This window comes from Trypanosoma melophagium (assembly GCF_022059095.1).
Source record: "Trypanosoma melophagium isolate St. Kilda chromosome Unknown ctg31segment0, whole genome shotgun sequence".
NCBI lineage: Eukaryota > Euglenozoa > Kinetoplastea > Trypanosomatida > Trypanosomatidae > Trypanosoma > Trypanosoma melophagium.
Genome location: NW_027125164.1, coordinates 12,769 through 34,754, shown reverse-complemented (window position 1 = coordinate 34,754; position 21,986 = coordinate 12,769). Strand labels below are relative to the sequence as shown.

The following is a 21,986-nucleotide window of genomic DNA, read 5'->3' as shown; positions in this document are numbered from 1 at the left end:
AGAACAAGAAAAACTGTAAGAGCGAACATACGTGGCGATAAAGTAAAGCAAAACAAAATAAAACAGAGCAAATATTTCATTTTGGATTGTTACTTTTTTTTTGCTTTTATTATTTATCAGCGTGCAACCATATCTATTTTGGTACATTTAATTGCCTTCGGGTATTCCACTGTTACGCTCAGAATGATTTTTCTCAGTCTTTTACACGTATAATAAATACTCAATATACGATCCATGCATCTAATTTCTTAGCCCTGTTTTCCCTCTTTTTCCCCATTATCGTCCTCTTTTCACCAGCGTACTGCAGCACGCTAAAACCAAACTCTTCAAATCATACGATACCCAAGCCATTAAGAACAAAAACGAACACTAAAACAATAAAAACAAACAAATTCATATATATATATATGTATATATATAAAGATGTTAGCTCAGAGTGAACATATATGCATCAGAGGAGTGAGAAAAAAAGAATGAAACAGACGAAAAGGGGGGAAAAAAAAAGAAAAAAACGGTAACAAACCCTCTCTAAATACAATCAAAGCGTAATGTTTCTATTTTGTTCCTTGCGGCGCCAGCTCTCCCATACGGCACGGGCCGTATGGTAGTTCCTGTACTGTCGTATACACGAACTCATTGCTGAGAGTTGTAAACCTCTCTGGTTCCGCGGGTTTCCTTCCAACAGAAGGTTACTACGAGTGTATCGTGCGAGGGCGGCAGCACAGAGTACGCATGCACCACATGGTGCACTGCCTTTTGGAAAATAAGAACATTTGTTGATGCATGTGCGGCAAGTAGCACGTGCTGCGGGTTCAAGATCGTATAATACAAGTGGAATTCCATCGCGGTGTGTGCTTAGACATATGTGGTGGGAAAGTAGTCGCATATAACCACGTGTGCTGGTAGCCCAATAGTTTTGCTCTTCTGCCACTGCAGCGGAGAAGCGTTCATCGTATCGATCTATGCGAAAAGCACGTCCCCCCATTCCGGAGGCGGTTGGGTTTCCCACCATCCAGTTGTGCGGCAGTGGGTCTGGGTATCGTGGTGTTGTGAGCATAGCAGCAAAGAGCAATTGGCGATCATACAGGGAAAGACCGGCCGCGAGTAGTGAATCCACTGCGACAGAAGGAACGTACTGTAGTGGATGAATACGGCGACGATAGCTAAGTCGTTGTTTTTTTTGTTTACTGGTATTGTTTTCTGTGGGAAAGTTAACGTCAAGTACGGTGAATTGTACGCGGGTGCGATTGTATGCACACAACACCGCACGGTCCCACTGTACAAATGGTGCACCCCACGTTTTGCGACAAAAACGCGCACTCCTCGTCACCTTAAGGCGAAATAGACGCAGCAAAGGAGTGTGATTCTGATTACTATTGACATTATCACCAGTGCTATTGATCTTGTCATTTAAAATTGGACTATCGTTTCTTCGCATGCTCACACCAATATCACCAGTACCCACACCAGTATTATTATTATTATTATTATTATTATTACTTATTTTTTGCTTGTTCGCATGATGATACTCTTCAAAGTCAGCCACAATGTCACACTTGACAGTAGAGCCAAGTTGCAGAGCATGAGATAGCAATTTATCACCTACTTCTTCAGAGGGACGCATCTTTTTCAATAAATCTAGCAGTACGCTACAGTCTTTCACTGGAAGTACTGCCAGTACCGCACCACTGTTGTGAACGGCATGTGCAACAAGACGAACAAGTTCATCTTCATTTTTTGTTGAATTTACTGTTGACGCAAGCGGCAGAAATACAGTTGAGACAGTCACGAAATTACAAGAAGAAAAAAACGGCAAAAAAGCACCCAAAAATCCATTATGTGCAACGATGCGAATAAGATTTCGAGGTGGCGAAACTAATGTTACTGGGAACTCTCGTGCTATATCACTAGACTCATAGACACACAGTACAGTGCTACGCCCATGTCGTCGTGCTAGTGACACACCAATACGACAACCGTAGTCTACAAACAAAGGTGCTACATCATATGTCAAGTCAATCACAAAGTTCCCAAATTGTGACATGAGAACATCACTTACCTGTTGTAAATATTCTCCACTAATATTCCGTATTGGAAACCTGTCAGGATGCGTGGTTTTCTCTCTAGGAAGCATTGATACTACATTTTGTTTCGCTCTCTCAATATCTTCTCGTGTCACAGGACTGTCATTATTTAATTCTTCTTGCTGCTCTTGTTTCAGTTTCTCTCGTTGTTCTTGTTCATACTCAATAATAAACTGTTTCCCTACGTATCTCGGCTCAAACAGTGGAGCCGGCATACGCAGCATAACCTGAATCACATCCTCTTCAATAGGTTCATCGGTGACGTTTTCTTTGACAGTGACATTGCTAGTTTCGTAACTATAGTTCTTAGCAGCTATGATATTGCTGCTCCCGATGATACTATTATCGTTACCCCAAAAGAAATATGCATTCGACAGAAAAAGAAATATCGTTACCAAAAGAATCATACGTATTACATAACACCCCAAGGCCTCACGTCGCACCACCTTGACGCAATCTCTGTGTTTATTTTGCTTTTTCATCTGTGGCGCTCTTCGCCGGTGGATCCATATATAGAATAAAAGACTAGATATACGAAAAGTTAGAATACTTGAAAAAAAAAAAGAGAGAAAAAAAAGTAAGAAAAAAGATAAAAATAAACGCAACGAATACACCAGTGCATTAAATGAGAGACTCCTCTTTCTCTGTATTTTTATTGATGCTACTACTACTAGTACCACCACTAGTACCATCAATACTGCTACTACCCGTACAGTAACAAGGGCTGTTTTTTTTTCTTTCTTCAAAGGGAATTGGAATATAACACTCATCATTATCATCCACGCTGTGTGCCGAGATACTTTTTCACTCTATTGCTGTCTCCTCGTGCTTCGCATCGTCTGCCCTTGAAGAAGAGTAGGAAGGCGCATAAAATAAAATAATAAAAAAACAAGTGGGAAAGAAGAAAATCACGCCCACAATCATACCAAACAGTACATCGTAGATCTTCACCGTTTCCACCTCTCTCACATCACTCCACGAACCAAGAATCCTAATACATATATATATATATATATATTTCCACTCTCATTCTCTTAAATGTGACGGTAATCATAGTCCTCCGGGTTCATACCAGCGTCCTCCACGCTGCTATTTGATTGAGAGACCTCCGGTGCGCCAAGTTTCGTCAGTCCACGCACCCACCATTCCATCTCCTGCTCTGTCCGTATCTCTTGCCCTTTACCAAACTCCAATCGCAACTCCGTCCACTCTTCACGAGCTGAAGAAGCACCACCACCACCACTTCCATCATCGCTAGAAGCAGAAGAAGCAGCAGCTTTGGTGTCAAGGTTCTCCTGTGTCCCCATCGCCCAGATTCCTTTCTTGTCGATCTCAAATACAAACGCATTCGTGAGTTTTAGAGAGTAGTTCATGTTGAGTGATGGTACCAGCTTCTGTCGTGCTAAATTTAACATGCGGATAAACCGCGGAGTGCAACGACAGAGTGGATCAGGATCAGGAAATAATGGATCCCACACCCGCTGTGTCTGTGATACAAAGTTCATCCATAGCTTTACTTCTGGTCGCAGTCGTAGTAGTGCGAAGGTTTCTGGTTTAATAACGTAAATAGGGCGTTCTTCATCCTCCTCTGCGGTAGGATTACGTTCACGTTCTTTGAACTTTGCGCGCCAATCACTGCTGCTCATCCGTCGCATGCGCTTCTCATCTTCCTCTCGCTCCCGTCGTTCTATTGTTACGGATTCTTCCTCCGTTTTGCTCTCCTTGCGTGTCCACATTTCTTGCGCTATATTGTGAATCACTGGGTGTCGTGAGAATGTTTGCTCCCACGCCTCCTGTTGTAAGTCTCCAGTGAGTAGTTCTAATGAGCCAGAGACAATAGATCGCGGTGGAAGTGTACCGAGCTGCTTAAACCAATGAAACAATTGCGGATCGGTGTGTCCCACCATGAGACTTCCACGGGAACACTCTGTAACATTGCGGAAATGATCAGAATTCTTTGGAACTGCAATTAAAAGAGACCAATTATCATCCCCAGTGAATTTGTGCAGTGCATGGGGTTGCAAATCACTTTTTACAGGAGTATCCTCACTCTCATTCCCACTATTCCCACCATTAATACTACCGCTGCTGCTGCTGCTGCTAGATCCATATTCTAGCGGTATGCCCGTCTCCCTGAGGCGTCGAATGTTACTAGTTGTGAGTTGTCCAGTACGATATGTCCACAACGTATTAAAAAAGCGCGCCGCATATGGGGCATCGCGGTTTGACTGCACCTTTTTTTTGATGGAACGTCCCACACCACCAATACCAGCTGCAGCTGCCTTACCGGTAGACATTCTTCTACAACTCCACACACACTCAGAGGGATGTAGAAAGAAGGAGAAAAAAGAAACTAACTCGACAATATATATATATATACTCCTTATACTAACCCCCACACAGACATACGAGATAGACAGGAAATAAAAAGAAAATACAATTAATATATATATATATATATATATATATATATATATATATATATATACAGAAATACCGACTAAAAAAGAGAGGAAGAGCAATAGTAATAGAGAAAATGCAAAAAAAAAAAAAGAACAGCGAAGAACATAAAAAAAAAAAAAAAACGCACTGACTAAGTTTTTAGTCGATATTTTTCAAGTACAGACACACATATATAATGGTTTAGCGGCATATCACTTATTTAGACAGTCCCTCGTATTATTGATTTCCCATAACCTCCCAATATATGGCGCGGAAAACATAAAAAAAAAAAAGAAAAAAACAGATTTTTACTTGCATTCCCATTTCCAATCACCTCTTCCAAAAGAAGCAAAGGAAATATTTATTGTTCTCTTTTTCGCTTCTTCCTAAATAAGAAATTGAACACAATATCTCCCCCAATATCCCCTACCCCTAGCACAACAACAACAACAACAACAACTACCATAACTTCACAGTAATTCTTTGATATGCTTGCCTGGAAAATGTGTCTTTAAGTAGATGAGAAATTTCGGTTTGCATCCTTTGTCATAGAGATCCCCCCAACTATTGTAAATAGGATACTCCTATTCCACTGATATTGAATAGCCCCATTAGATTGGAATAACAGTAATGCTGTTGTTGTTGCCAGTACCTCTACGCCAAAACAATATAGCGATCACATACGTACTGAACATGGCTGCGAGCACAAAAATGAGGGGTAAGCCACTTTTTTTCTGTCGATTTAAGATATCATTCTTTTCTGGGATACGCATAATAATATCCGCGTTACTATCTCCTTGGGTTGGATTCAAACCTTTTGTATTACTCTTGTAGGTATTTGTATTATTAGTGGATGCTGACGTCATTCCCACTGATCCTGACATGTCAGGACGACGTGCACTTGTAGTTCCGGTTGCAGCATATTCATGACGCAGGGAGTCTATCCCTAACTTCAGTGCACGTAACTCACTGGAACCGCCGCTTCCACTTCGTTCAGGTAACCGCGATACGGAAGATGCTGTGCTATTCTCACGTGTCTGTGAGAATATAGAGGCGCGATGCATCATGTGTTCCTGCAGTGACGGCCGTGTGAGTTTCGCCTCTGGTGGTACAACTGTCATACCGTCGTTGGCCCTGCTGCTGTCCATTGTGACACCCGACATGAACACCTTGAGATTGATGGGCATACATCGCGGTACATTAGACGGGATGTGTTCCCATACAGCACGCACCACTTTTGTTAATCCACCGTCTGCGGCGAGTACGTTGGCGATCCGCTCGTACGCCGGGCGATCCCCGCTGAGGAGGAAATATTCAATCGCAAACCGCTCTTGATGGCTGGCGCCACTGAGAGCCACCGATGGCGATGAACGCCGCTGTGGTGGTAGTGTAGACATCGTAATCTCACTCGGTGCATCTCCGGTGGTAGGGCGAAGGCCAAACGTAATGTCTACAGCAGAGGGATGCAGAGATTTGCCAGACGCATCTGAGACAAGTAAAGCCCCATACCGGGGAATCACATAAAATAACTGCGGGGCAGAGGACTTCACTTTGTACACAATAAAGCTGTACGGCCCCGGTGCTTCCCCTTCGTTGCACTGCCACGTAAGCGTGAGGATATTGTCCATTGGCGTGTCGGGAAAGTAAATTCCACTACAGGACGGGACAAGTACCATGGAATGCAGCAAAATAAATAAGAAAAAAGGATAAAAATAAAAGATGATGTCAATATCGATGATGATAATAGTAATAATAATGATATCGAAGAACTTAGTCTCCTTTTTCTTTTAGCTTAAATATGACCACAGAAGAGCAACGTTGCCGTAATGGATGGTGTTGCACAAGTCCTGGAAAAAGTGTATATAGTACACACTATGACTACAACGATATAATAAAAAAGACTGCACTCTTATTTTTGTTTCTTGTTTTGTGTTCAATGCTGCTCTTTATTTCGTTGTATTTGCGCTGCACGTGTATTGGGTAGTTTTGTTACAGCTGTCTAGCAAAGCAATTCCTCTTTTTCTTTTTTTTTCTTTGCTTTACCAACACGCGTTTTAACGCCAAGCTAGGAATAAATCAAAACAATAATAATAATAATAATAATAATAATAATAATAATAATAATAATAAACAGAAGAGAAAGAAGAAACGTTTAAGCACACTCAGTCAAAAAGGAAAAGATACAACCCAAAAAAATCTCAGATATAGACGGAAACAGATACATAAACTCAAAAACAAATAGAGACATGAGAGTAAAAAACAAAGAAACCATATATATATATATATATATATAGATATACTCACTCACAAACACTTCAGGGGTCGGCATCAAATACAGGAGATTCACGACCATAGGAAATAATAATCCCCCGCTTACAAGCCCGAGATTCTGCAACAATAGAAGCAGGAATAGAGAACTCGTACAAAATAATAAAAGATAGCAAATAAACATCTCTCGAGGGCCACCAACTTAGTCCTTTTCACATTGGTCAAGCCACCTAAACATGCATGAGCAACACGCATGCCGATAAAAAAAAAAACCACAATCCCTCCATTATCCCTCTTTCTGTCTTCACTCCACCAGTTGAAAGGTTCTAATCATGCGAACCCACAGAATATCTGTATGGATGCGATGCAAATAAATTTCGGGTCCATTTCATGATGTTGTGCCAATCATTCTTTGTCCTTTGACAATTTCATGCCCACGTGAATTACACATTATTTCTCTTGCTATGCAGAGAGACAGCGACAGAGAAAAAAAAAAGGAAAAAATTCTCTATTTCATTCCCTCTCTCTTGCTCTGTCTGTATGTCTTATCAATGTGATAGGTGTGTTGAGTGAACACACTTGACGACATGCCTGTTCAGCAATTATCACACGTGTTAAGTTTATTTATTATTTGCCTTCTTTCTTGTGCATATTATTATTATTATTATTATTATTATTATTATTATTATTATTATTATTATTATTATTATTATTATTTTTTATCCTGCTGTTTTTCTTTTCGTCCCATTGATATACCTTATGGGACATTTCATAGTTTGCAGAAACACACAGGAAAGGAAGGCAAATGCGGGCACCTTCTAGAGAAACAAAATCGTTTCATTTACTTTCCTCACACTGAAAAAAAAAATTCCCAAGCAATAAAACCATTCTCATCGCGTAGAGCTTCCTTTCCCATGCTCACCCAATACCACGGAATTCATGGCCTTTTCCTCCCTCCCTTCCACTTCTTTTTTTCCCCCTTCTCCGTGTTGGAATAATATAGGGACCCATTTTTCTTTTTTGTACTACTGTTTCTGTAAACCTTTCGCTTGCCCCGTTTACCATCCCCTCACTTGAACAGAATGGATCGCAAGACACAACCCCCAAAGACACACACACAAACACACAAACCTCATTTACTCATTGATGCTCTCCCATATTTTCTTTTCCTTTTTTCTCCATACTCATATTTTCATCTTCCACACAAGAAAGCTTTCGTCTTCAGCGGCCACGCTCCCACTATTCCTACTATTTGCGTTGTTCCTGTTTTTGTAATTCTTATTAATTATCACAGCTACATCTGTTTTATTCCCTTTCCCCACCCATATTCGGCTCCCTCTCTCTCTCTCTCTCTATGCAGTGTTGCGGCTATCATTATCATCATCGTTGTGTGTCTTCAATTTCTTATGACCCTTTTACTCTCCACTCCTCTTCCTCTTTAGTTTTTTTTTTCCTCTATGGTGTTTCTATCTTCTCCTCATTCTGTTATTTTCATTCTTCTTGTTCTAGTTATACTCTTCCCGATACTTGTTCTCTTCGCCCACTATCTCCTTCGTTTTATCAGTTCTCAGGCGGGAGGAGTGCCACCACGCCCCTCATGCCGCACTTCATCGAACCAACTGTGCCGCAGTGCGTCGTATGCTGTGATGCGACGGCGTGGGTCGTACACAAGCATGCGCTGGAGGAGATCCACACCTTGTGCGTCGAGTGTTGGAACGGCAGTGGCGAGTGGTGTTGGGTGCCACTGCGGGAAGTTAACGTTATGGTGTGCGAGTGTGGAGACACCGCGCCACGTTTCCTCCGATGGTGTGCCGAGCAGCTGGAAGATGGCGAAGAGTTGACTGATGGCGGTATCACCGGTGAAGAGGGGAGTTCCCCGCGTGAGTTCCGCCAGTACACATCCCATAGACCACACATCCACAGCGGGGAGATAGTGACTGTCACCCAACAGCACTTCAGGTGCACGATACCAGAGCGTCATGACCTCCGTTGTGTATGTCTGCAGTGGGACACGGAAAGCGCGGCCTAAACCGAAATCCGCCAGCTTCACAACAGATTCATCACGATTAATGAGAATGTTACTTGGCTTGATGTCACGATGGACAAAGCGGCGGCTATGACAGGCATGTAAACCAAGCAGCAGCTGAAACATAATGCGCTGTAGCTTCCCACCAATAAGTGGGGTAGCGCGCTGTTTAAGAAGTCCCTGCAAGTCCTTCTCCATATACTCAAAGATAAGCAACAATTTGGACTCTTGTAAGGAGACATCGAGAAGACGTACCACGTGTGGGTGGTTTATCTCTCGTAGTAGGGATACCTCCCGCACCGCTGTGGCCGGTACTCCCTCGTCCTTTAACTTCAACGAGATACGTTTCATCGCGACAATTCGACCCGTCTGCTTGTCAAGGCACTTATACACGACACCATAAGAGCCTTCACCTACTTTCTCTTGACGAAGATACCGTTCGTGCGTTTCTGCTACCGATCCGTAGTGTAACTGGCCCATACTACGCCGCGGTTGTAAAGAAGAAGTGTCGTACATCACTTCCCCTGGGGGATTCATTAAATCCGCGGTCGTTGAAAATGTGTTGATGCTTAGCCGGAAGAAAACAGGTAAAAAAAAAGATTGGAACCCAAGAAAAGAGAGAAAAAATCCCTTTTCAGACACCAAAAGAAATTACGAAAAAAAGGAAGAGCGGTGGGAAAAAAAAAATAGTTTCATAAACACAAACACACACACGACATAACACATTATGCAAAACCTTAATTTTTTCCTGAATATCGGCAGTGGCAAATACATCCTTTTCTTGCCGTTGTTTCTCCCTATTTTTTCATCTCAACACCCACGAACGAAGAGAATATAAAAGTTGTTTACCACTAGGGAAGGGATACACAAAGAAAAGTGATAGTAGTATCTACTGTTCCCGTCGATTGCTCTCTACCGCACAAGAGCAATGGTTCTTATCTGAGCCCCACGAATAAAACGAACAGGTGTCCCCAACGATGTCATGTTGGACGCCTCTTTGCCGTCTTTCTGCATAACCACCCAGTTCTGTAGCATCACGTTACAGTGATCATCCACTGCCAGCAAGGTTCCAGCTACAACTTCATTGTTCACTGTACAAACGTGCACCTGTTTCTCTACAGATTGAATAAGGAACACGAAGGGGTCCATCCTACTCCGCAACTTGAAAAAGAAAAAACACATCAGACAAACAAAAAAAATAAAATAAACAAAAAGACTCCGTTATGGAAAGGGTTTTAGTTTGGGATGCATCACAATACATCTAAATTCCTCTCACTTTCACCGTTACAATGTTTCCTCTCATATCCGCAAACATACCTACATGAACTTGGATACTAGAATCCGTAGAAAAAAAAAATTACCACAAGAAGATCAGCAATAAAACTGCAAATAGTCTCCACCTTCTTCCACTCTCTATCTCTCTCTTCTATTCTCGCTGTTGGAGTTTTCCCATCCTTTTTTTTTCTCACCCCTCTACTTTGCGGCAAGAGATGCAATCCATTTCGTGGTGTCGGCAACTATGTCCTCCAGTATATTGTCCAGTGCATGCCCCAGTACTAACTGCGTGAGCCCTGCGCGTCGGCGATCAACGGTTAGCATACTCCGTCCTCCACTAGTCTTGTTATTGTTATTCTTGTTACTGAGGCTTGTGAGAGGAAACGGTAACACTGGTGAGGCAACACTATCAGCCCGCCGTTCAAAAAGATTTTCTCGAAGCCTAGCCTCAGTATACATAGATTCATTAAGACCACCCTTGCGCGCAAGTTCAACGTAATAGTTTGTCAAGAATCGCACATCACTGCGTTGCAAACTCTCAAAGGAGCCCCTCGGTGCGACAACTTCAACAGCACGTGCAGCAATCTCTTCTGGTGTATAAAATGCCTCTGTATGCCATAGACATTCATCCAATTTCCGTAGCTTTGATTTCCACGCAAAATAGATGTAGTCAGAGGCGATGCGTTCTGCAAGCGCTCGCAGACCCCCACGCCATTCTTCTGAGAGGTCACCCGGACTTTTAGTAGCAGCAGACGCAGCATCAAAAATACCTCTTCTCAGTACCATCTCAAGATTGGCATATGATAGTCCACTAGGATCACCCAATGCTTCAATGGCAGCACCAGCCATTTCCACAACGTACCCTGTCACTGCCTCTTCAACGGCGCTACTACTACCCACACCTTTGTTAGCACCAGGAGCTACACAAAGAGAAGGACTACATAATACAGGCAATTCTTTAAGGGAGGTAGACTTATCATCAGCCGAAACTACAGACAAATTATCAGCAGAGGAATTAACTTTAACTCCCTCAATAGCATCAGTATTACCACACTTCCCGGCCACCATGGTAAAACTTCCCCTAACATCTTTCATAAATTCAGGTTTAGCTTCATTCAAAGAGGCATCTCTTGAAAATCCTGTAACCAGTACACCACTTCCCCGTGCAGAAACCATAGAAGACTCCTTTCCAAATGAACTCACCACCGAACCGACTACATTATTATCTACATTCGAAGAAACACAGGTAACACCAAGACTGTGAGGTACGATATTTAGAGACCCAGCACTATTTTTTTCCTGATAAACATCAAAAGATGCACTGATCCATTCTGAAACAAACAATTCGCAAGTATTAAAAACTTGCTGTTGCTGAGCGAATACATCAAGACTTGCCGAATGATCAACACCAAAAGCAGCTTCACAAGTACTACTAGTGTATGAATAACCATCACCAGGTACATCTACAGAATCACGCAAAGGCAAAGAGCGCTCACTCACAGAAGAATTACCCATACTTGCCACATCACCTCTGCTTCCTTCATCATTACCTTTGCAATTATTTTTCCAATGTTCTCCTTTCCGTTTGGTCTCTTCTTCTTCTGCCTTGCGCCTGGCTTCTTCTTCTTCCTCTGCCTTGCGCCTGGCTTCTTCTTCTTCTGCCTTGCGCCTGGCTTCTTCTTCTTCTGCCTTGCGCCTGGCATCATTACAAATAACCTCACTTGCCTTAGCAAAAGCATCGACCAAAACAGATTCGCTCACAGCATCCAGTACACCAAGTGTGGCACACTTCTCCCCCAACACACAACTCTGCAATTCTTCCTCTGCCTTACGCCTGGCTTCTTCTTCTTCTTCTGCCTTGCGCCTGGCTTCTTCTTCTTCCTCTGCCTTGCGCCTGGCTTCTTCTTCTTCCTCTGCCTTGCGCCTGGCTTCTTCTTCTTCTTCTACCTTGCGCCTGGCTTCTTCTTCTTCTGCCTTACGCCTGGCTTCTTCTTCTTCCTCTGCCTTGCGCCTGGCATCATTACAAATAACCTCACTTGCCTTAGCAAAAGCATCGACCAAAACAGATTCGCTCACAGCATCCAGTACACCAAGTGTGGCACACTTCTCCCCCAACACACAACTCTGCAATTCTTCCTCTGCCTTACGCCTGGCTTCTTCTTCTTCTGCCTTGCGCCTGGCTTCTTCTTCTTCCTCTGCCTTGCGCCTGGCTTCTTCTTCTTCTGCCTTGCGCCTGGCTTCTTCTTCTTCTTCTGCCTTGCGCCTGGCTTCTTCTTCTTCCTCTGCCTTGCGCCTGGCTTCTTCTTCCTCTGCCTTGCGCCTGGCTTCTTCTTCTTCTGCCTTGCGCCTGGCTTCTTCTTCTTCCTCTGCCTTGCGCCTGGCTTCTTCTTCTTCTTCTGCCTTGCGCCTGGCTTCTTCTTCTTCTTCTGCCTTGCGCCTGGCTTCTTCTTCTTCTTCTGCCTTGCGCCTGGCTTCTTCTTCTTCTGCCTTGCGCCTGGCTTCTTCTTCTTCTGCCTTGCGCCTGGCTTCTTCTTCCTCTGCCTTGCGCCTGGCATCATTACAAATAACCTCACTTGCCTTAGCAAAAGCATCGACCAAAACAGATTCGCTCACAGCATCCAGTACACCAAGTGTGGCACACTTCTCCCCCAACACACAACTCTGCAATTCTTCCTCTGCCTTACGCCTGGCTTCTTCTTCTTCCTCTGCCTTGCGCCTGGCATCATTACAAATAACCTCACTTGCCTTAGCAAAAGCATCGACCAAAACAGATTCGCTCACAGCATCCAGTACACCAAGTGTGGCACACTTCTCCCCCAACACACAACTCTGCAATTCTTCCTCTGCCTTGCGCCTGGCTTCTTCTTCTTCTTCTGCCTTGCGCCTGGCTTCTTCTTCTTCTTCTGCCTTGCGCCTGGCTTCTTCTTCCTCTGCCTTGCGCCTGGCTTCTTCTTCTTCTGCCTTGCGCCTGGCTTCTTCTTCTTCTGCCTTGCGCCTGGCTTCTTCTTCTTCTTCTGCCTTGCGCCTGGCTTCTTCTTCTTCTGCCTTGCGCCTGGCTTCTTCTTCTTCTGCCTTGCGCCTGGCTTCTTCTTCCTCTGCCTTGCGCCTGGCTTCTTCTTCTTCTTCTGCCTTGCGCCTGGCATCATTACAAATAACCTCACTTGCCTTAGCAAAAGCATCGACCAAAACAGATTCGCTCACAGCATCCAGTACACCAAGTGTGGCACACTTCTCCCCCAACACACAACTCTGCAATTCTTCTTCTGCCTTGCGCCTGGCTTCTTCTTCTTCTTCTGCCTTGCGCCTGGCTTCTTCTTCTTCCTCTGCCTTGCGCCTGGCTTCTTCTTCTTCTTCTGCCTTGCGCCTGGCTTCTTCTTCTTCTGCCTTGCGCCTGGCTTCTTCTTCTTCTGCCTTGCGCCTGGCTTCTTCTTCTTCTTCTGCCTTGCGCCTGGCTTCTTCTTCTTCCTCTGCCTTGCGCCTGGCTTCTTCTTCTTCTTCTGCCTTGCGCCTGGCATCATTACAAATAACCTCACTTGCCTTAGCAAAAGCATCGACCAAAACAGATTCGCTCACAGCATCCAGTACACCAAGTGTGGCACACTTCTCCCCCAACACACAACTCTGCAATTCTTCCTCTGCCTTGCGCCTGGCTTCTTCTTCCTCTGCCTTGCGCCTGGCTTCTTCTTCTTCTGCCTTGCGCCTGGCTTCTTCTTCTTCCTCTGCCTTGCGCCTGGCTTCTTCTTCTTCCTCTGCCTTGCGCCTGGCTTCTTCTTCCTCTGCCTTGCGCCTGGCTTCTTCTTCCTCTGCCTTGCGCCTGGCTTCTTCCTCTGTCTTGCGCCTGGCTTCTTCTTCCTCTGCCTTGCGCCTGGCTTCTTCTTCTTCTGCCTTGCGCCTGGCTTCTTCTTCTTCCTCTGCCTTGCGCCTGGCTTCTTCTTCTTCCTCTGCCTTGCGCCTGGCTTCTTCTTCTTCTGCCTTGCGCCTGGCTTCTTCTTCTTCTTCTGCCTTGCGCCTGGCTTCTTCTTCTTCTGCCTTGCGCCTGGCTTCTTCTTCCTCTGCCTTGCGCCTGGCTTCTTCTTCTTCTTCTGCCTTGCGCCTGGCTTCTTCTTCTTCTGCCTTGCGCCTGGCTTCTTCTTCTTCTGCCTTGCGCCTGGCTTCTTCTTCTTCTGCCTTGCGCCTGGCTTCTTCTTCCTCTGCCTTGCGCCTGGCTTCTTCTTCTTCTTCTGCCTTGCGCCTGGCTTCTTCTTCTTCTTCTGCCTTGCGCCTGGCTTCTTCTTCCTCTGCCTTGCGCCTGGCTTCTTCTTCTTCTGCCTTGCGCCTGGCTTCTTCTTCCTCTGCCTTGCGCCTGGCTTCTTCTTCCTCTGCCTTGCGCCTGGCTTCTTCCTCTGTCTTGCGCCTGGCTTCTTCTTCCTCTGCCTTGCGCCTGGCTTCTTCTGCCTCGCGCCTGGCTTCTTCTTCCTCTGCCTTGCGCCTGGCTTCTTCTTCTTCTGCCTTGCGCCTGGCTTCTTCTTCCTCTGCCTTGCGCCTGGCTTCTTCTTCTTCTGCCTTGCGCCTGGCTTCTTCTTCTTCCTCTGCCTTGCGCCTGGCTTCTTCTTCTTCTTCTGCCTTGCGCCTGGCTTCTTCTTCTTCTTCTGCCTTGCGCCTGGCTTCTTCTTCTTCTTCTGCCTTGCGCCTGGCTTCTTCTTCCTCTGCCTTGCGCCTGGCTTCTTCTTCTTCTGCCTTGCGCCTGGCTTCTTCTTCTTCTGCCTTGCGCCTGGCTTCTTCTTCTTCTGCCTTGCGCCTGGCTTCTTCTTCTTCTTCTGCCTTACGCCTGGCTTCTTCTTCTTCCTCTGCCTTGCGCCTGGCTTCTTCCTCTGTCTTGCGCCTGGCTTCTTCCTCTGTCTTGCGCCTGGCTTCTTCCTCTGTCTTGCGCCTGGCTTCTTCCTCTGTCTTGCGCCTGGCTTCTTCCTCTGTCTTGCGCCTGGCTTCTTCTTCCTCTGCCTTGCGCCTGGCTTCTTCTTCTTCTGCCTTGCGCCTGGCTTCTTCTTCTTCTGCCTTGCGCCTGGCTTCTTCTTCTTCCTCTGCCTTGCGCCTGGCTTCTTCTTCTTCCTCTGCCTTGCGCCTGGCTTCTTCTTCTTCTGCCTTGCGCCTGGCTTCTTCTTCCTCTTGTGTGATACGTCTGGGTTCCGCTTCTTCTCCGTTACGGCTGGTTTCTTCCTGTTCTATTTTGTACCTTGCCTTACCATATTCGGAGATCCTTTGAACGGACGTGGATGTGCGCTGTCCAGTTTCCTTTTCCTGTTCTTCTATGAGCCTATTACTGTAAATATGTTGGGGGTTTCTTCTTCTATTTCGTTCATCGTGTTGGTTACCATTATATTCATCGCCTATTGGTGGTGCAGAGACTATTTTATCAATCTGTGGTAAATGTCGATGTTGAACTTTCTGTGAATGTTGAGATTCGTGTTGTTGTTGTTGTTGTGGTAAGTCTTCAACCTTATATGCTAAAGTTTCGTCTGCGCTGAAAGAATGAGCTTGATGTTGTTTTGATAAGGCGATAATGATTTTTCCTTCTCTGAAGTGGCTGAGGAGTTTAATTCGTCGTCTATCGTATTTATGTATGATTTCACGTCGTGTATGTGCCTCTGCTAGAATGACAGCGAAGACCACAGAACAATATCTTCTAGATTCTTTACCATTATCAAATGATGACACCATGTTTTGACTTGATGTATTCGGCAATTGTGGGATTTGTTTCTTCTGCTTAATCGAATCAGTTGCTTCTTCCGTTAGTGTTTGAGAGGCACAGGAGACCCGTCCTCTTCCTTTAATATGTACCAATGCATCCGATTCTTCACATTCTCGTGGTTCAGAACGAGAACGTGGAGTTATCATAAGTCCATCACTGCGACTTGATGATGCATGGAAATTATTATGTTGCACATCCTTTTTTTTACGTGCGTTGTCTAATTCAAGGAATGTACGTTGAGCCTCCTTAAGTCTACTGATTTCGATTTTCATGCGTTCCAACGCCGCACGATTTCCACCGTACTTTTTCAGACGATGGAATTCCTCAATTAATTGTCCTGTTCGTCTAATATCTTCAAGCACAGCAACAGCATCAATGTGCATGGCGGTTCTTTTATTGTCTGGGGGCGGCATATGGTATAATACCACTCCGCACCACGACTTTGCATCACAATTAATAAAGAATAAATAGAGAACGAGGGCAAAAGAAATTAGAATAGGTTAATTTCTGGAAAATCCACTAGTCACAATTCAGATATGGCAATATAATGCGCCTAACAAAAAACCACCGCTTCTGCTGAAGAAACAAAAACAAAATTAGAGCGTAATTTGCTTTTATATTACTTTTCAATACCAACGAAAAAAAAAATACAAACACGAAACATTATTGCTAATCATTATAAACAAACATTCCTCAATGACAACAGAAGCACAACATCCCCTTGACACAAGAAACAACTAGCAAGTTTTGACTAATCTAAGAGACATGCTACTTGAATATCAAGCAAGAAAAAAATAACCCTAACCCTCTTGTGTTCCACTATTGCACCACACTACTATCCCCACCCAATATCATCCCTGTAAATAAACGCTAGTTAGAAAATAAATAATAACAAAAAACTGTAAAAGAGAGAGCGAACAACGATATTTGTGACCGCTCCACGTCCCCTATCTATTCAAAACGAGCATTCCCTTTTTTCCACCCTGCACAAAAACCTGATCCCAAACATTTGGTAACTCACCCAAAGATGAGGCTGATACTGTAGGGTAGCTAAACCCAAGGGACAAAAGTTGCGCCAAAACAAATTCTAGTTGGGTTTGCCGCTCGTTATACGAGAGAGTCTCGAGGTAGGATGGGAAAAATAGTCCTTGCATAGTCACCTCGTTGTAAATCAGATTTGAACCAGACACCATCAAACCAACACCATTCTGCGCACCGTAAGAGACCACATGCCCACCGCTTCCGAGAAGTCCAAGAAATGTATCAAAGAAGCGACCCCCAACGCCATTGATATACAAAGCAGCTCCAACATTTCCCATTGCCTGCCGCATCGCTCGAGCTCCTTTTCCATTATACTCAAAGACCTCGCTCCCGTATTTTGCATGACGTTCCTTCGCACCATAGAACCGCTCCCCAGGAGTGCTAGCAGTTAACACCTTCACGCCGCATGTTTTCGCCAACGCAGAAACAGCCAAAGAAGTCATACTACTCCCACCATTCTGCAGAATAAACTGACCTTTTCGAAGTCTCGTAAAACCATTAAGAAGATGCTGTGCCACAAGAAAATTAGATGCGTAAACGGCAAGTTCTGCAAACTTCGGCTCGATCTTATGAACCATATTGTGATTAACAGCAATTCTTGTTGCCCACGTTCCGTGTATTGGCGCCACCCACACGGTGTCACCATCTCTAACATTTTTTGAGGCACCTGCCGAAAGAACCCTTCCCACACCCTCAGAGCCACCTACTCGAGGAAATGAAGAAAGAGAAACCCTTCTCTTACTAAGCGCCGTTCCATTCACTACAGCAGCGTCAGTCCGATGCAAAGCTGCCATCCCAACATCCACTATAACCTCATCCTTATTTGATAAAAGATCAAAAGAATCCATTTTTAACACACGCGAAACTGGCCCATACCGCGTGTAACACCATCCTTTTGAAGAGAACTTCGACATAAACAACTATCCACTAAAAAAACAACAAAAAAAAGAGCAACCATATTTAAAAAATCCGAAACTATACAAGTACTACATCACACCCCTTAATTGACATTACAACAACAAGAAAAAAAAACCTGTACATAAAAAAGAAAAAAATTCTAACACAAACAAAACCCCTACCAGAAAATTACGGGGCCTAGAGCTTCTTCATTTAATAATGATCTTTAACAACTATCACAATAACAAAAAAAAAAACAGTATTAACAAAAAATTACCCTAAACAGCGCGCTTGCAAGAGTACAAAAGGTTCTTCAGCGCCTTCACTTCCTTCTCACTCTTAATGGCGTTCATTCTTGACTGGTAGTGCTGCAGAAACAACTGAGTGTGCTGTTTCAGCATTTCCTCCAGCTCACCGTGCAGGATTGGACTGTTCAAAGTGAAAAAGCGAATCAGGTAGTTCAGCTCCTGCACATACATGTAGAAAAACTTGTTCTTTGCCGAGCCGTACATGATACTCAGGTCCTTGTGCACCAACAGGTACTCGTAGAACTTTACGTAGTGCACCTTTACGTCGTCCAGATAGCCATTCAGGCACGCGTACAATGACACAATTGCGCTCATAAAGTACGATGGCTGCTTCTGGTTGAACAATGCAACAAAACGAGCGCCACGAATCATGGGAATCGTCTGCACCTGCTGACCACCTACAGAGTCAGCAGCAAGTTTGCGGTACTCCGCGAGAATGCCCTTAAGCTTTCCAGCAACACCTTTCATCGCAACGTTCTGAGCAGATGAACCAACACGTGACACAGAGAGACCAATGTTCACCGCAGGTCGTTGACCGCCTGTGAACAGCTTTGTGTCAAGATAGATTTGTCCGTCAGTGATTGAAATCACGTTCGTCACGATATATGCCGTCACGTCGTTGGAGAGCGTCTCCACGATGGGGAGAGCTGTCACAGAACCGCCACCCTTTCCGGGTGAAAGCATGGCAGCGCGTTCCAGTAGACGCGAGTGGAGATAGAAGACATCACCAGGGTACGCCTCACGCCCTGGTGGACGGCGCAGTAGCAGTGAAATTTGACGGTATGCAACGGCCTGCTTGGAAAGATCATCATACACGCACAGGCAGTGACGACCACGGTTCATAAAGTACTCACCCATTGTCACACCAGCGTACGGAGCAAGGTACTGTAATCCAGCGGGTTCAGCAGCAGTGGCAGCCATGACGGTTGTGTACCTCAGTGCACCATATGACTGGAGGAGGCGGTGAATACGCGCAACGTTGGAGCAACGCTGTCCAATGGAGACGTAGATTGAGATCACAGCGTTCTTGGACAGAATCTGCTGATTGATGCGCACCTGATTGATAATTGTCGAAACGGCAATGGATGTCTTACCAGTCTGACGATCTCCCACAATCAGCTCACGTTGGCCACGACCAATGGGAATCATGGTGTCCACTGCCTTGAATCCAGTAAGTAAGTTGTAGTTAACAGGAGAGCGCGACACGATGTTTGGGGCGCCGGCGTCCACCTTACCCACTGTTTGGTTCAGCAAACAGCGGCTGCGGGTGAGCAGACCAACAGGCACCTCGTGGCCAAGTGGGTTCACCACCTTGCCGAGCACACCTGCACCCACAGGGATATGCAATAATTGGCCTGTCGCCATCACCTTCTGACCAGACTGCACCTCCGTGATGTTGTCCATCAGGATGATACCAATGCGGCCGTCCTTCTCCAAGTTAAACACCAGACCGGCAGCGACTGTCGTCGGACTCACCTGGATTTGAATGATGGTGTTGTACGCAACACCAGGGTTGCCAGGGGCGGGAATCAGTGTGGCGATAGTACCATCAATCGAATGAACATAGCCAATCATCTCTGTCGCCTTGAAGAAAGACTTCTGGCCAGCGGCAGCTGACCCGGCGGCAGCAGCGGGCTTCGCACCACCTGCTGTTGCAGTCGTGGAGGCGAAACGTACCGGAAGTCCAGTAGCAAGCTTGGAGACAAAGCGGCGCATAACTACCTAGAATTTACTAGTATAGAAGACAAACAGAAAAGAGAACTAATTTTATAACAACAATGTACAACAACGAGAGGAAAATCCAACCACACGGAAATCAGGGGAATAACTGAATATTCTTTCTACTTGTCCCTACCGCTCCTCCACCCACCATGCCTACACAGAGGAGGCCCTAGATACGAAACAGCGACGGAACTCCTACATCCCGCATCACCTAGTACTAATTATGTCTAAATAAAAAGAACTCCGCTAGCAAGAAGCTCCACAACCACGAGACTTCGTGACTCCCTACCTAAACAGCGCGCTTGCAAGAGTACAAAAGGTTCTTCAGCGCCTTCACTTCCTTCTCACTCTTAATGGCGTTCATTCTTGACTGGTAGTGCTGCAGAAACAACTGAGTGTGCTGTTTCAGCATTTCCTCCAGCTCACCGTGCAGGATTGGACTGTTCAAAGTGAAAAAGCGAATCAGGTAGTTCAGCTCCTGCACATACATGTAGAAAAACTTGTTCTTTGCCGAGCCGTACATGATACTCAGGTCCTTGTGCACCAACAGGTACTCGTAGAACTTTACGTAGTGCACCTTTACGTCGTCCAGATAGCCATTCAGGCACGCGTACAATGACACAATTGCGCTCATAAAGTACGATGGCTGCTTCTGGTTGAACAATGCAACAAAACGAGCGCCACGAATCATGGGAATCGTCTGCACCTGCTGACCACCTACAGAGTCAGCAGCAAGTTTGCGGTACTCCGCGAGAATGCCCTTAAGCTTTCCAGCAACACCTTTCATCGCAACGTTCTGAGCAGATGAACCAACACGTGACACAGAGAGACCAATGTTCACCGCAGGTCGTTGACCGCCTGTGAACAGCTTTGTGTCAAGATAGATTTGTCCGTCAGTGATTGAAATCACGTTCGTCACGATATATGCCGTCACGTCGTTGGAGAGCGTCTCCACGATGGGGAGAGCTGTCACAGAACCGCCACCCTTTCCGGGTGAAAGCATGGCAGCGCGTTCCAGTAGACGCGAGTGGAGATAGAAGACATCACCAGGGTACGCCTCACGCCCTGGTGGACGGCGCAGTAGCAGTGAAATTTGACGGTATGCAACGGCCTGCTTGGAAAGATCATCATACACGCACAGGCAGTGACGACCACGGTTCATAAAGTACTCACCCATTGTCACACCAGCGTACGGAGCAAGGTACTGTAATCCAGCGGGTTCAGCAGCAGTGGCAGCCATGACGGTTGTGTACCTCAGTGCACCATATGACTGGAGGAGGCGGTGAATACGCGCAACGTTGGAGCAACGCTGTCCAATGGAGACGTAGATTGAGATCACAGCGTTCTTGGACAGAATCTGCTGATTGATGCGCACCTGATTGATAATTGTCGAAACGGCAATGGATGTCTTACCAGTCTGACGATCTCCCACAATCAGCTCACGTTGGCCACGACCAATGGGAATCATGGTGTCCACTGCCTTGAATCCAGTAAGTAAGTTGTAGTTAACAGGAGAGCGCGACACGATGTTTGGGGCGCCGGCGTCCACCTTACCCACTGTTTGGTTCAGCAAACAGCGGCTGCGGGTGAGCAGACCAACAGGCACCTCGTGGCCAAGTGGGTTCACCACCTTGCCGAGCACACCTGCACCCACAGGGATATGCAATAATTGGCCTGTCGCCATCACCTTCTGACCAGACTGCACCTCCGTGATGTTGTCCATCAGGATGATACCAATGCGGCCGTCCTTCTCCAAGTTAAACACCAGACCGGCAGCGACTGTCGTCGGACTCACCTGGATTTGAATGATGGTGTTGTACGCAACACCAGGGTTGCCAGGGGCGGGAATCAGTGTGGCGATAGTACCATCAATCGAATGAACATAGCCAATCATCTCTGTCGCCTTGAAGAAAGACTTCTGGCCAGCGGCAGCTGACCCGGCGGCAGCAGCGGGCTTCGCACCACCTGCTGTTGCAGTCGTGGAGGCGAAACGTACCGGAAGTCCAGTAGCAAGCTTGGAGACAAAGCGGCGCATAACTACCTAGAATTTACTAGTATAGAAGACAAACAGAAAAGAGAACTAATTTTATAACAACAATGTACAACAACGAGAGGAAAATCCAACCACACGGAAATCAGGGGAATAACTGAATATTCTTTCTACTTGTCCCTACCGCTCCTCCACCCACCATGCCTAC

General features: G+C 45.6%; 9 protein-coding genes across 9 annotated transcripts; all 9 read right to left on the bottom strand.

Annotated features, from left to right (window-relative positions):
- Positions 1–538: 538 nt before the first annotated feature.
- LSM04_006220 (uncharacterized protein) lies at positions 539–2,566 on the bottom strand (the record flags this gene model as incomplete). The annotated part of the gene is made up of 1 exon (XM_067338272.1): positions 539–2,566. The coding sequence occupies one exon, from the start codon at positions 2,564–2,566 to the stop codon at positions 539–541; it is 2,028 nt and encodes a 675-aa protein (XP_067189323.1).
- A 552-nt stretch (positions 2,567–3,118) lies between these two features.
- LSM04_003347 (uncharacterized protein) lies at positions 3,119–4,381 on the bottom strand (the record flags this gene model as incomplete). The annotated part of the gene is made up of 1 exon (XM_067338260.1): positions 3,119–4,381. One exon carries the CDS (start codon positions 4,379–4,381, stop codon positions 3,119–3,121), a length of 1,263 nt encoding a protein of 420 aa, XP_067189294.1.
- A 756-nt stretch (positions 4,382–5,137) lies between these two features.
- Positions 5,138–6,202, bottom strand: LSM04_009700 (uncharacterized protein; the record flags this gene model as incomplete). Its single annotated transcript, XM_067338248.1, has 1 exon — positions 5,138–6,202. The coding sequence occupies one exon, from the start codon at positions 6,200–6,202 to the stop codon at positions 5,138–5,140; it is 1,065 nt and encodes a 354-aa protein (XP_067189367.1).
- Positions 6,203–8,361: 2,159 nt separating this feature from the next.
- On the bottom strand, positions 8,362–9,357 carry LSM04_007365 (Protein kinase domain; the record flags this gene model as incomplete). Its single annotated transcript, XM_067338237.1, has 1 exon — positions 8,362–9,357. One exon carries the CDS (start codon positions 9,355–9,357, stop codon positions 8,362–8,364), a length of 996 nt encoding a protein of 331 aa, XP_067189337.1.
- Positions 9,358–9,732: 375 nt separating this feature from the next.
- Positions 9,733–9,969, bottom strand: LSM04_007765 (LSM domain; the record flags this gene model as incomplete). Its single annotated transcript, XM_067338227.1, has 1 exon — positions 9,733–9,969. The coding sequence occupies one exon, from the start codon at positions 9,967–9,969 to the stop codon at positions 9,733–9,735; it is 237 nt and encodes a 78-aa protein (XP_067189342.1).
- Positions 9,970–10,293: 324 nt separating this feature from the next.
- LSM04_002522 (uncharacterized protein) lies at positions 10,294–16,233 on the bottom strand (the record flags this gene model as incomplete). Its single annotated transcript, XM_067338217.1, has 2 exons — positions 10,294–13,589; positions 13,629–16,233. The coding sequence occupies 2 exons, from the start codon at positions 16,231–16,233 to the stop codon at positions 10,294–10,296; spliced, it is 5,901 nt and encodes a 1,966-aa protein (XP_067189285.1).
- A 534-nt stretch (positions 16,234–16,767) lies between these two features.
- Positions 16,768–17,775, bottom strand: LSM04_005372 (alcohol dehydrogenase; the record flags this gene model as incomplete). The annotated part of the gene is made up of 1 exon (XM_067338206.1): positions 16,768–17,775. The coding sequence occupies one exon, from the start codon at positions 17,773–17,775 to the stop codon at positions 16,768–16,770; it is 1,008 nt and encodes a 335-aa protein (XP_067189311.1).
- Positions 17,776–18,036: 261 nt separating this feature from the next.
- Positions 18,037–19,782, bottom strand: LSM04_007776 (ATP synthase; the record flags this gene model as incomplete). The annotated part of the gene is made up of 1 exon (XM_067338195.1): positions 18,037–19,782. The coding sequence occupies one exon, from the start codon at positions 19,780–19,782 to the stop codon at positions 18,037–18,039; it is 1,746 nt and encodes a 581-aa protein (XP_067189343.1).
- Positions 19,783–20,077: 295 nt separating this feature from the next.
- Positions 20,078–21,823, bottom strand: LSM04_005643 (ATP synthase; the record flags this gene model as incomplete). The annotated part of the gene is made up of 1 exon (XM_067338184.1): positions 20,078–21,823. The coding sequence occupies one exon, from the start codon at positions 21,821–21,823 to the stop codon at positions 20,078–20,080; it is 1,746 nt and encodes a 581-aa protein (XP_067189313.1).
- Between the last annotated feature and the right edge of the window lie 163 nt (positions 21,824–21,986).